This window comes from Zootermopsis nevadensis, unplaced genomic scaffold (genome assembly GCF_977971745.1).
Source record: "Zootermopsis nevadensis isolate Lab colony 2312 unplaced genomic scaffold, Znev_1.0 Znev_ptg000012l, whole genome shotgun sequence".
NCBI lineage: Eukaryota > Metazoa > Arthropoda > Insecta > Blattodea > Termopsidae > Zootermopsis > Zootermopsis nevadensis.
This window is the reverse complement of record NW_028259144.1, coordinates 14,270,204-14,285,203: the sequence shown is the minus strand read 5'-3', so window position 1 is coordinate 14,285,203 and position 15,000 is coordinate 14,270,204. Positions and strand designations below refer to the sequence as shown.

Sequence of the window (15,000 nt, the reverse complement as noted above, 5' to 3'; positions counted from 1 at the left end):
TAATAATAATAATAATAATTCAATTCATTTCATTTATTAGAGTGCTTGGCAACATCCAAAAGAGGCCAATAACAGCCAAGCACTAACAATAAACATAACAATACAAAAACAAACAAACAATAAAATAAATATATAGATGTACAATATAATAATGATAATATATCAATTCATTAATTTGTTACAAAATAATCAACAAGCAAATGAGCTGAATAATATGCCTAAGTATATAATAATCAAATTAAAAACAGTTAAATATAAATAATACATCCAAATGAAACTTTAGTAAAAAAAAAAAAAAAAAAAACGGAAAGAAAAGGAAATTGGCTAAATAAAATGCCTAAGAAAAATATTCTCCTTGCTAAAAATGTTGATGCGCTGACAGACTGCATTCGCAGCAGAAGCGCACCTAAACAAGGAACTAGCTTTAAGACTACGATAAACAAAAAAACGTGCATCTGGAGGGCACGCGCAGAGAAACTGAATCCAAAACGGATGGGCAGCAAATTTTATCCTTAAATATATTAATGAGAAGGAGAGCATCAAGATGGCTCCATTGTTGCACCTTTTCGTTACACTTTTTTGCCGAATGACCCTTCCTTATAGACGTATTTACGTCAAAAAAAATTATTGCATTATATCGATCACCAAGTGGTGTATTACATGAATTTTTCATACAGTTAACAGGTATTCTTGAGCAATTAGTACAGAGAGATTGTTATATTATAATAGTAGGTGATTTTAACATAAATACTCAAGAAGATGGGTGTGACCACAAACAGTTACTAGATGTTATAAATGCGTTTAATCTGACTATGACAATAAATATACCCACTCAAGTAACTGAAAGTACGGCAACAATTTTAGACCAAATCATTACTAACATGCCTTCACACTGCTATTCAACTGATGTAATAAACAGCCTACTTTCACATCACTATGCTCAATGTATAACTATTAATATGACTATACCACAACAAATCAGATGCTATAGAGAGGGCAGGAATGTATCAGAAGCCAATGTACTAGGCCTTTGCTCTTTAATACAAAATGAAACTTGGACTGAAGTGTTCTGGAATAATGATGTAGAGAAAAAATGGGATTCTTTCTCTAGTATTTTTAACTATTATTTTAATATAGCCTGTCCAAAAGTTAGAAGAAATATTGTAAGTGCTTTAAATGTTCAATTCAAGTCAATTCAATTCAATTCTTTATTATTTGTGTGCTGTATCAACAGCCAGATGGCCAATTACAGATACAGCACAAAGATGAGCGCATAAACACAATAAAAGCATAAAAGATAAAACAAGCAGTATATATTATACATTGTTACGGAGGACATAAATACACAAGAAAATTGCAACTAAATATATTAGGATATTTGTAAAAATAATTTAAATCAATTAAGTAAATTATACTATTATAGAATGTGAAGAAGTGTGACAATTTTCGTCTCGAATATGTCCAAATCCCTGCAGACAACATTAGCAGCTGATGCGCATCTAGCAGAAGGACTGTTTTTGATCAAAGGGCTAACACTGAACATGAAAAATCTCTCAGATTCCGAGCAGGGATGCGGAGACCGACAGCTTCCAGAAGGGAAGGACAGTGTTTAAAACCGCGGTAAACCTGCGCAAGGAACAGTGCATCACTGCAATGCCTTCTCTTACGCAGGGTATGGAGTTTTAAATACTCTAAAGCATCAGCATAGCTGTAATGCACTTGGGGGAGGAAACGATAGTAGCAAAGGGCTGCAAACTTCTGCTGGATACGTTCCAGTTTGTTGGCATCAGTAATCGTAATAGAATTCCAAACGACCGAGGCGTACTCGAGCTTGGATCTAACTAAGGTTACATATAACATATACAGGCAATCGAGAGAAGAGAATGAAAAGGTTAATGTGCGAACAAGACCCAGCAACTTAATACAATGTGAAAATATGTGGTCAACATGGTTGTGAAATTGGAGCTTGGAGTCAAAAAATATTCCCAGGTCTTTAATAGTGTCGGTACGTGTTATGGAGGACTGAAAAAGTTTGTAATCAAAGATAAAAGTAGTGGTTTTCCTGGAGAAGGAAATTACTGTAGTTTTACTAATATTGAGTTTCATGTGCACCAACCTTGTACCGAGTCAATGTCAGTTTGAAGTTCATTGCAGTCGGGAGATTTAATGGCACGAAAAATTTTGATATCATCAGCGAAAAGAAGGCATTTAGAATGATTAATTACTTGGCATATGTCATCAATAAACAAGTTGAAAAGTAGAGGACCCAAAACAGATCCCTGTGGAACACCAGAGAGGACCACAAAAGGAGACGAAAGAGTTCCAGAAACGCGAACCTGGGACTGTCTGTTGGTTAAGTAACTACGAAACCAGTGTACATAACCATCAGAGAGTCCAAAAGCACTGAGCTTGTTGAGTAATAGATTATGAGGGACAAGATCAAATGCACTGCTAAGATCAAAATAAACAGTATCAGCTTGACCCTGGGAGCCAACTATTGGATTAATAAAATCAAGATAGGTTACGAGATTAGTAACTGTAGATTTAGATTTAGTAAAACCATGCTGACAAGGATTTAATTTACACTTTATGTAATGTGAGATATGATCATAAATAACAAGTTCAAATAATTTGGAAAAAGTATTAAGTATAGAAATGGGTAGGTAGTTACTAACAGTGGCAGAGTTACCTTTTTTTAAAAACAGGAACTACTGCTGCCTGTTTCCATAAAATAGGGAAATAATTCTGCGTTAAACTTATATTGAAGATGTGCTTGAGAACAGGAACAAAGATCTCCGAACAAACCTTTATAACAAAGCTAGGAATGTCATCAAGTCCGACAGATTTGGAAGGTCTCAGACGACGAATTGCTTTACAAATGTCCAATTCGGAGAAAGGGGCTAAAGACAAGAAGTCAGAGGACTCCACAGGGGAAGGGGATACGCCTAAAGAGGTACTGTAGACCGACTGAAAATGCTTAGCAAATGCATCGGCAACAGAATGGGGTTCAGCCAAATGAGTGCCGTTAACCTCAAGCTGAATACAGGTGGAATTTCTTTTTCTACGTGACGCCATGTATTTCCAAAATTGCTTGGGTTGCGACTTTAAATTGTCGTCAATCGACTTCAACCAAATATGTCTGTCAGACTTGATTGTAGCCTTTACTAGCTTGCGATAGAAGGAAAATTTACTATAAAAATAATCAGAGTTATTCTTTTTAAAACGTCTGTAAAAGAAATCTTTCTTCCAGATGTAGTACCGTAAGGCACTCGAAAACCAGTGAGGGAATTTTGAATTTCTGATATACCCACGGGGAATAGCCTTATCCTTGGATAAATAATGATGTTATTACAGCAAGAACAAAATTAAAAAAAATTATATGATCTTTACATTCAAAGTAAGATTCAGGAACATAGAGACAAGTATGAAATATATAAAAAGGAATATAATGTAATAAAAAATGCAAAAGCAAACTACATCCAGCACATTATAACTAGTGCAAATAACACTCCTAGTGTATTGTGGAAATTTGTAAATAGAGAAAGAGGTTCTTTAAATAATGCATTGACTTGCAATATTCACCTGCAAGCAGGAAATGAAACAGTTACAAGCCCACGCAGAATACGTAATATTTTTAATGGTACTTTTTTAGAAACTGTAAGTAAACTCATACTTGATAATAACTGACAATTATGTACAATTCTCTGCTAGCGATATTCTATAATTGCAGGTCATTATTGATAATAATATAATGACAAGAAAAATTATACAGTAAACTGAGACAAAAAAGGTGAATGAATCACTGGGGCCTACGTCCAAGAAGCCTAAAGTTTAATTTGTGAACATTTGGTATTATCTCTATTTGAGCAATTTTTTAAAGAAATACTCTTATTGCTGGCTTCCTTTACTGATCAATTCTTCTTCTTATTCTTTTAAGAGTCTTTTATTCCTTACCTGCATAAAATTTTAAGATCATGTGAAAATATCCCATATGTGCTTCCTACATAATAAACTATCCATTGCATTAAAATGGTCTAATATCTGATAATACAAATTTAACAATCCCATTCTTTATAAGTACAAACATCAGAATTTACTACATCTTGATATAGATAAACATATTTCTAATTATAAAATATAGACTATTAGAATTTCATAAGTATTTTTCTTTCCAACCGCTGATGACTTAATGGTGAATGTGATCCTGTAATTTTGTGCCATGCCTGTGGAGGAGTGGAAGACTGCATACCTATTTGGTATTGTGAAGAATCTGTGACAGGTGTCTGAAGCATTCTAGTTCTTTCTTTAGGCCTCGAAGGAAGAGGACTGGACCATCTGAAAGTTACAAGACATATAATTAAAATGTTTTACCTTCTTAATGTCCATTGACAAATTCTGTCCACCATTTCCACTTCTTTGTAATTCAACTTTATTTTCCATAGACATTTAGTTTAAAATTTGAAAAACATGTCTTCTTGTTGATGAAAGACTCGGGTTACAAGCCGCGTCAGGTGGCTGAATGGTGAATAGACCATATCTTCTGCCAACGTTTCAAAAACAACCCCTGCTCTCATCCTCAAGGCTGCTGCGTAACAAATCTGAGCCCTGAGGATGAGAACAGAGATTTCTCTCAAAATGTTGACAGAAAATATGGTTCATTCACCATTCAGCCATCTGACATGGCTTGTAACCTGAGAGTCTATCATGAAAGCTTCACTTTATACATGTCTTCTTCTTATTATCCATATGCACATATGAGAAACTCTTCTCTGACAAAAAGGACTTTTAAGAAACTTTCTGTGTTTATCGAAATACAAGAAAAATCTTAAATCAATTTAACAATCAGAAACTTCAAAGTGGAACATAACAGAAATATTATTAAAGCTAAAACCATTCCCTTGTAAGCATAATTACACAATTTAACAATCCATTTCCACATGAACATTCCAAACAAGATATTTACTATTTAGTTTGAAAGTGAAAACAGATGAAATACTATGGATGGCTAGGAACGTGTTCATAATTCTTTTTTTAAATTTAATTAATATTGTGTACAAAGATAATACAAATTCAAACAATGGACAACAAATCAAATTAAACTTGTACACTTCATGCAACATAGAGTACTATGGATTGTCCATGAAAAATGCAGTACATACAAAAATTGAATGTTAAATTTTTTGGGAACCATGGTCAGAAAATAAAAGTTGGAATTATCGTAAATGTAATTTTGATTTAATACTAACTAATTTTATTTACATTAGACACATTACTTACATGGCTCTCACACTTTCAGAGTACAGCAAAACCAAATGTCGCCATCTATAAATGTTAGGATATTCTATAGGGTCTATATTTAAGCCATCCAATGCCTGCATTACAGTGGCATCCAACTTGGTAGGTGAGTCACTAGAAAAAAAAATTATATTTAAATAAGACTATTTTGTGCTCATATACTTAGTATTCTGGGCACTCTTTAAGGTGGTTACAGATTTTTCATCATTAGATCTAAATGTTGCTAACCACATATAAGACTACATGGCAGCACAGGCGTTTGAAAATTACAAGATGAGGAAACAACAAAACACAGTTTCTTGCAATCATTACCACTTTAAGTGATTAAAATTTTACTGTCTACAAAAATAAGGTAATAATTAGTGTGTTTGGGTACTTCACTGTCAGATATAGATTTCATGAACGACAAACTGCTGACCAGGCAAATATGAATTCTATGCAGCTGGCAAAAAAACTTTCCCCAACATTTTGGTTAAATAAATGTAGCAGTAGTAGTGGGTAGACAAATTATTCTACTCTTTGCTTCATGTGACATTCAGTATTTACCCTTGTATAAAAACATCTGGCCATTCGTCTGGTGTTAACATTTCAGCGTCGTTGTCGTCGTCATCATCATCATCATCATCGCAGTATGAATGTACTTCATTTCTGCTGAGTTTTTCAGGTGTTGATGGTGGTGTGAAATATTCTTCATCATCATCATCTGGAATACAAATAAAACTCACATGCATAAGACATGATCTGTTAGAGGCTACCATCTATACATTTCATAAAATTATATGGTCTATGGTCTATAATCATCTTCCAAATTCACACAAAGAACTAATATTAAAACAGAATTTATCAACACACAGCATTTGAAATTACACATGAATGAATATGTTGGTGTGCAAATAAGTTACTTCAAGAAGATTTCTGTCTTCTGGGTTGTTGCGCTGTGTAGTCTGGTCGATGTTAACCAACGTTTCAGGGGTCATACTGTGGTCCGTCATCCTCTGATGATGGAGGCAGTATGAAATCAGCAGAACAACCCAGATGGCAGAAAGCTTCATACTCACAGCTGTGAAAACCTTAAATCTTACAAGTTACTTCAAATTTGCAAACTAGTAATAGAAATACATTCATCAGCCAATGCTACATAATAAAGAAATATTCTGACCAGTTAACAGTGTAATGTCTTCACTTCTGAGTCCAGTAAAGTCCTGGGTCAGAGGTAATTGCCAGAATATACCAAAGAACTCAGAGAAATATATGTCTCACTGTTACTTTGTGACAATGCCCTGGAAATGAACCCAGGCCTCTGAAGTATGAGGCGCTATGAGCATGATATATCATGAAAAATGTAGGCTACCAAATACAAAAGATCATGCTCATCATCATAAATACATGGAAATACATTCAAGAGAAGTCTAAAGGTTTTTGATGAAGATGCATCATTAAACTGACACAACAGTGTACATTATCCATCGTCTAGTAAATATAGACGATGGATAATATCCAAGGAAATTTTTTATTCAAATGACTCTTCACCATCGTCAAGAAGTTTTAGATTTGATACATACAACCTAACAGTTTCACCTAATGATGGAAGCAGAGCATGCTTCTGAAACATGGGTGTTTCAAATTTACAGATGAAGGTAACTGTCGAATAACACACATCAGTTTAACATCTTCAAGGAAGTTCCTTTGCGCTTCGAACTGTATCCAGTTACAGTATTTAATTATGTAGCACACTGCCTTCCTTATTCCTCCCCTGCCAAATCCACAGAGGAGGAGCCCTTTCTTGCTTCAGCACCATACCCCTTAATCAATTCTCTTAACGCTTGATGATCTACAACAGGTTTTCCCAACCTGGTATCTGTGCCCTGCCCACATTTTTTAATAATGTACCATGATAAATTAATTTTTCCTGTGTGAAGATTCCTGTCTTCTGGGTTGTTGCTCCATGTAGTCTGGTAGAAGTTTACTAACATTTCAGAGGTGCGATGATGGAGGTAGCAAATACTTCTGAAACGCCTGTAAACTTCTACCAGACTATACACGGTGCAACAACCCAGAAGACAGGCATCTTCATACTCACTGCCATATGAAAATAAAATCTCACTAATTTTAAGTGATTAATAAAACCAACATCAACAAATTTACAAATACAATTATTTAATATGTGGAACTGTTGGTGTTAGTACAATTTTCAATAAACTAACATGAAAGTTAAAATTGTTGTCAGTTACAATATGTAGCCCCTAAGTCAATAAGAAAGGATAAATGTAATTCCAGGGTCTTCAAAGGTTGATAATCCATGCTTTACATCACATGGCAATAGACAGGGAGAAAAATAATGACACTTAGTTTCTCTGTACTATTATAAAATGAGGACCACATATTTTCTGAGAATATTCACACCACATATATCTGAAATTGTATGGACAGTAACAGGTGTAAACTGAGTTTCATATTACATCAACAAACATGGCAAATTTTATGAAATTATTATATTAAATATTTGCAATATTTCTTGTTATCACTCAACAGTGCCAAATGAAAAATATTCTTTATTTTCAGGATACTGCACTACTATAATTCCAAATAAATTCCAGAATTTTCTGGCCATAAATTTTGTAGATGGAGATAATTTTCCTGGTTGTCCATGTGTTCAAATCCTTATCTGTAACAGGGCTGCAATGTATAAAATTTAGAACATAGAACACAGCACTGGATTTATAACATTTCCATTATTTAAATACAGAAATTAATCTTCTCTATAATTAAAGCCTCATGCTTTAGAGGAAACCAAAAATTAATGGAACATGTTTCTGATCTGTGCATGATTTCTATTATTAATTCCCCACCCAAATTTAGGGGATCGATTTTACGTGTTTGTCAGAACCCCTACATTCTGTAAATTACAACTAGTCCCTTCAGGTCTTTATACAAGGCTAGTCTAAATGATGTTCCCAATTTGAAACACATGTTACTCACGTTTAATGAAATTCAGATGCACAAAATTGGTACCGATGGAAAGAGAAACTCTCCAAGTTTATGTTGGTATACTTCGCGGCCGCATAGTAACACTGTTCGCCGCCAGGGGCGATATGACAGAAAATTACTGCCATCGAAGGCAGAGAAGCCTTTTGTGTCCTGGATTTACACATTCACCGGACTTGACGCCCTGTGATTTTTTTCTGTAGGAGTTCATCAAAGATAGTCTTCGTACCACCCTCACCACAGACCTTGCCACCAGCCATTACAGCAATCGATCATGATATGCTGCAACGTGTCTGGGAGGAACTCGACTACAGGTTGGATGTGTGCCGAGTTACCAAGGGGGCTCGCATTGAACACCTCTGATGTACTGAAACAAAACTTGGAGAGTTTCTCTTTCCATTGGTACCAATTTTGTGCATCAGAATTTCATTCAACGTATTATTTCTTTCATATCGTGAACATCACTTAGACTAGCCCTGTATTCCACTAAATCAGGGGTCCTCACCCTTTTTCGCTGGCATACCACTAATTCTAATTTAACACACTAAATGTACCACTAACCAAATTCGTTCATGGAAATCTTATTTATGTTAATATTATCTTCTGCTTTTCTTACTTAGTTCGCATACCACAGGTTGAGAAACGCTGTAATATACAATATTCAGTCTCCAGCACTTATATTAGCATAAATTTCCATTTTAAAAAGACATCTACATAAAAACACGGATCAGAAATCTTACCTTCTGAAAACTCACCACCTGATGATATGTATGTCATTTTATGTAACTTATTAGTTTCTGAATTATATGTCTGTCTCTTTTTAAAGCTGCTCACTTTCAGATTACAGTGTGTTTCATGAATGGAACCTTCCATCTCACTAATTCTTGTACTATCACACTGCTGGTCAGAATCTAGTGGAAAGTACATAATTAATTAGCTTCATTATTTATTATAATGTACAATATGCTAATAGGATCAACAATAATGAATATGAGGAAGGAGATGAATTGTAACAGTAATTATATTGTCTAAAATCCCCTGAGTGTCACAGAAGAAGAATAGAATGCAATGGTATTTACAGCATTCACAGCACCATCTACACAAGTAAAATATTGGTACTGCTAAAAATCTCTCTTTAGACATTCTAAACTTATCAAGGACAAATTGATTCTTCAAACTCCAGTCACTGGAAACCCTAACACTTGATGGACTTATGTTTTCAAGAAAGAGACCAGTATGTGCAACGAGTATAGGCGTGAATGGATAAAAATTTGATTTGTTACAAAGGTCGCTCAGTTACATTTGGGAGTGTCAAAGTCTTCAACCTACATCACACGAACTGATTCCAACAAAAAATCTGTAATTCTCCTGCTTCATATTTGGGGCATATGATTCAAATCTTAGCCTGCAGACTAGTTATCCTAAGGTTTTTCATGGTTTTACTCAGGTCTTCCCTGCAAATTCTGGGATCAGACCATGTCCACCTTCTTCCATATCCTTTCAATTCATTATTCATTACTCATCTCATCTCTTGATGCTAAGTAATCTGAAATACTGACAGTATCATTAAATAAACCACAAATAAATACATACATAAACAATTTTTAGTCACATTCAGCATTTACTTCCTTCAGTTCAGAGGTTCAAATAATGAAGAATTATCACTAGATGGAACTAAAATGGTGATGGATATATATTTATTTGCAGTGCTTTGTTAATCCCCGAGTATCACTACATTTTTAAGGTGGAATAAAGGTACGTTACATAAACTAATGTAATTTTTACAAATAATAAATAAAATTAAATTCTACAGACCAACACACCATGACATATATCTTATGCAAACAACGTAACAAATATGCATGTGTCAAAAACTCACCATTATCTTCTACAAATGTAAGTCGTCTTGTAATTCCATCTGATGAAGATTGTGTGTTAGCTTTGTCAGATGTATACCGCAAATGATTTCTCTTGAAGGACCAACCTTTCCTAGCATTTCTCATAAAATTATGATTTTGTCTGAAGCATAAGCACTGTGAAGCATCAGACCAAATCCTCATACATTCTTCTTCTGTTCGGACATGGATATCTTTCTTAGCACCACTGGTTTTGTCTGTGTCTTTATCATTTTCTTCTATTTCTAAGGCGCAAAGAATATACTCGGCAATACATTTTACCTGATTACGTTCACAATTGGTTTTTCTTTGGTGTTCAGCATACGCATGTGCATCACGGTAACATATGCTCACATCATCCTCTTCATCTGAATAAGGACATGACATTGGGGAAACTGTAGATTGAAGATCAGACACAACAAATTCCAGTTCATCACTAGTAAGCTCAATAAGCTTTGCTGCTACGATTACGGCGATTCGAGAGTGAACGAGATTAAAATCGACAGATACGAATCTGTCGTCATCTTTAAAACTGCTGACAAGATCTTGCAGATGCCTAATTTCTGGATGAAGCATGTCAGGCACTGAATCACTAACCTGTACACTACGACCAACAACCGCGAGTCCATCAAACATTCGTTTAGCGAACACACAACAAGATTTTTCTACACATAAGAATGGGCTAAGACCTGGATTCAACAGAGTTTCACCTTCCATGCCAGCATTTGCATCCACTTTTCGATGACTGTACACATTTGATTTGGTCTTAAACGCATTCTCTACTAGTGGTTTAACTGGACTGGTGTCTGACAGACTGCACGCTTTAAAAGCAAGGCACAGATTTGACACTGGACTAATCTCATCATCAACTGACTGATTTTCACTATACTCTGTTAAAGATGATACACAACCATTCACTACACATTCTGAACTATCATAACACTCCTTGGTTGAATATGGTTTCTGTGCAGCCTCCTGAAATCTGTTCTTGAGATAAGCCTCAAGTTTCTGAAGCCCATCCTCAGAGGCCAAATTTGTAAATGTATCAAGAAATGGCCAATATTCATTCCAACCAACCCTGAATTCCTGAGCCAGGTCCCTGTAAGAAATCACAGGCACAAAATATATTATACTTTCGGGCAAAGTAAAGCAGATATTTTCTTCCTTTGCCTTATGCTTCATGGTCAAAATTTTCTTTGGCCAATAACATCAAGCTACTAACTGAAACTCTTTGAGCAGGACACCATTCTACTACCAAAACAAATATACTAATATTATTTCATGTGAAAATAGTAAAAACATTTTCTTGCATCCAATTATTTTTATATGGAAAAACTGAGGAACACTGTCAACAAAACTGAATGAATGATAAGAGGCAGAGAAACAGCATAAAGTAGAATAAAACACGCATCTAAATACAGAAAGATAAAATGGAAGGAAAGAATAAATGGCTTTGTAATTTACCATCAACAATGCTTGATATTACTTATGATTGGCTGATGTGTGAGTAGTGGAGTCAGCATTTTCCTGTCTCGTGAGGTTCTAAATTTTAAAATGTATACATTCAGTAACAGTAACATATCATTTTGCTTCATAATCTAAACTTCATTTGAAATTACATATGCACAATATTCGGTTTTAGAGGTTAACTGGGACGTGCAAGGCTAAAGGTTCATATGGGGCACCAAATACTCTTGCCCTTTCTCAGGTCATAGTGCATGTTATCTTATAATACATAAGAATATAACTGTTTGTTGAGTAAAATAATTTCTATATTTGAAACTCTGACTTCAAGAACCACTTAGATTTGGGCAAACAGTGTCTCACTACAGCAAAGTGAAAGAAACATAAGCTTGAAGTCGTCCGTATCTCCCACCTGCCAACTCTTTCTAATCCTTTCTCAACATCCAGCAGTCTAAATGCATGACAACTCAGACTTCCTCTATATGCCTGTCTGCAGGCATTCTGGTTTGGAGTCCGAGGCATCCGAGGAGGAGTCTTCCACTTCTTCCGGAACACGACTGCTTTCTCATGATTCATTGGTCCTGCATAAGCCCGGATTTCCATTCTTCCATTAAGTGGATCAGATTTTAATACCTGATGAATAAACAATTTAGAAACATTTTAGAACAAACACTAAATTAATAGAATGACGTCTCCTCTGATGATGAGCCATGTTTGTATGAAGTTAATTTTCTGCATTTCACAGACTGTGTCTGCCTCCAACACCAGAGACTGACAGGTTGATTTGATTGGTGATTGGGTGGGTGTAGTATAGATATATATGCACTGTCAGCTCATGGAGTCCAGTCTCCTTGACCAAGAATAGACCAGGGGGATAACAGTAGGTGGTGCATGGTGATCACCCTACCTAAAAGACCACAGCCCCTAGATTGTTTCCTATAGAACTGAAAACTGAAATGCAAAGACAAACAAAAATAACAAGAAATAAATTCAGAAGGCATTCAAAATATAATAAAGTCAAGATACAATTAAATAATGGAAAACAGCTATTAAGCACATAAAAACAGAACATCTACAAAAAAACTCAAAAAAGCTTTAATCAAGGTGTTTTGAGAGGAACACATTTAAACTGTACTCTTCGGTGCGAGGCAATATGATGACGAAAAAAAAAATTGTGACAAAACATTTCACGTTAAGTAAAAGATTTTACAAACTGTTATATTTGATAGTTTTGGTTACATATGAAGTACACACACAATACATGAGACAGAACACATAAACCTCCTAGCATCCATCAAATAAGCAGTGTGTGGGGTCTAAACATGGTAACAGAAGTAACTGTCAACATTCCCGCTAGAAATGAATCTCCAGACATCCTGTGAACACCCTGAATTGTCTCAGCTTCACTTTGCAATTGACACTTTGTCAACTACGTGCTCTTATATGAGAGAATTCTCTGACTAATTTAAATTTCTCGACAGGACCCTGCATAGTGAATACATGTGTAAAAACAATTTATTACCAACCAGAGGGCAAGCAGGAGAGAATGGATCACCAACAGTAGGCTGTACAGAATTATCCTCTGATCTAAGTACAGGAACATAAAACATGCCATCCAGTAAATTTGACAGTTTTTGCCTTAGACTTTCATCTGGAGAGGAAACACGACTGCAGATAACCTGGAAAAAAAAGAAGAAGGAGAAATCATGAGTATGGTAAGTAAGATAGAAATAACGTTATGTACATATAACGGGTTTCAGGAAGTAGCCACATTATTTTAATTGTTTCAGCTATGTAAAATGCTACATCTCAGCAAGCAGACTGGTCCTCTGGCAGCACTCCACATTTGTATTAGCGAGGTTAGCTAGTTTGAATCTTGACCAGTCTAATGACTATCTGGATTGTCATTTTTCTGTTTGTGAGTCTCTCCAGGCAATTTCATGGAACTGACATAAGCCATGACAGATTCTTATCTATTCACAATTCATAATTATCGTCACATCACATTCAATTATATAAAATTTCTAAACTTTAAAATGGAATCATATACTGTAGAGTATTTATAATTTCATCATCACTGACATCTCTAAACACTTTATGCAAAGTGTAGAGAAAAAAAGGTTTATAAGCACGTAAATGAGATCCTTGGTAAAACTCTAAAAGAAAGGCCTTCACAAATTATTACAAAAAATATTTTAAAATGTCAATGTGCTAAATACTTTATTATATAATCAATTTAATTTTTTATGAAAATCAATAACACTGGGTGTGAACTAAATTTCTGGGTTATATGATCACTTTTTTAACAAACTGAGAAATATTTTGGACCAACTAACTCGAAGGTAGAGGACTTTTCCTTAAAAATTTCTGTCATTCAAATAGTCAAAATATTCCCTCATTTCATGGAATTTGATGGGCCCTCACTTTTTCATATAATACTTTTGACCAACTTCCACCTATGCCTTGACCTCTTGTCCTACAGTTTCCCAAACAAAACTTTGTACATATTTCTTGATTCTCCCATCATACTACATTCCCAACCAATCACATTCTTCTTAGTTGAAGCACAAAGAATAACATAAACATTTTATACCAAGTACTCACTCCTGAAGAATACTGTGATGTATATATGATAATGAAAATACATGTTACTTGCATCTCTTGGTGTTTGTCCATATTTATTCCTCACATGTCTATCACATTGTGGATAAGACACCAATACATCTACAACTGAAACAGCTCCTAATTTAACTGCAAAATGTATTGGAGTCTCATTGAGGGCCTTATCAGGAGTATTCAGGTAAAGATCCAACAAGATACGAGCTCGGTCCTGACAGTTGGCAGCATCATCATCTCCATACAGCAACTGAATAAATGCAACATTGCTCACTGTCTGTAGAATTAGATCACATATTTGTGCGTCACAAGCCTTGGCTGCTACATGCATTGCGTTATACCGTGAGCCTTCCTAAACCCAGAAAAGACAAAGAAACAGTAAATAAATTATTTAAATTTGATCATCTGTCATGTAAATGTGCAGTAATAGTGATTAAATATCACTTATGAATAATAACTGACAATTATGTACAATTCTCTGCTAGCGATATTCTATAATTGCATGTCATTATTGATAATGAATAGATTATTCACTTTTACCATAATATAAATATTACCAATAAGACTGTCAGGCAGAACAAAGCATAATGATTTATAAGTTTATAGGGTAAATTACAGCTAACGTAAAATAAATAAATAATATATAAATAAAAGACTGTGACACATCTTACTGTAGTTCCCGGTGGAATTAAGGTTGAAAGAACCCAGAAAAAATGGTAAATCCCCATAAGAGTTGAAATCAAAG

The 15,000-nt window shown here is 34.9% G+C and overlaps 1 protein-coding gene across 1 annotated transcript; it reads right to left on the bottom strand.

Annotated features, from left to right (window-relative positions):
• Window positions 1-18: 18 nt before the first annotated feature.
• LOC147874007 (ankyrin repeat and LEM domain-containing protein 2 homolog) lies at window positions 19-14,792 on the bottom strand. Its single transcript, XM_087348083.1, has 8 exons — window positions 14,296-14,792; window positions 13,166-13,318; window positions 12,052-12,272; window positions 10,160-11,274; window positions 9,021-9,191; window positions 5,842-5,998; window positions 5,278-5,409; window positions 19-4,335 (listed from the first exon to the last, which is right to left on the bottom strand). Exons 1-8 carry the CDS (start codon window positions 14,584-14,586, stop codon window positions 4,146-4,148), a joined length of 2,430 nt encoding a protein of 809 aa, XP_087204209.1. The 5' UTR covers window positions 14,587-14,792; the 3' UTR covers window positions 19-4,145.
• Between the last annotated feature and the right edge of the window lie 208 nt (window positions 14,793-15,000).

Excerpts from the sequence above, each read along its gene's own strand:
- LOC147874007 (XM_087348083.1), bottom strand. The coding sequence starts at position 14,586 with ATGCATGTAGCAGCCAAGGCTTGTGACGCACAAATATGTGATCTAATT. Across the intron at positions 12,273-13,165 it reads TCTCTCCTGCTTGCCCTCTG|GTATTAAAATCTGATCCACT; the intron begins GTTGGTAATAAA and ends TTTATTCATCAG. Across the intron at positions 5,999-9,020 it reads AGGTGGTGAGTTTTCAGAAG|ATGATGATGATGAAGAATAT; the intron begins GTAAGATTTCTG and ends TTTGTATTCCAG.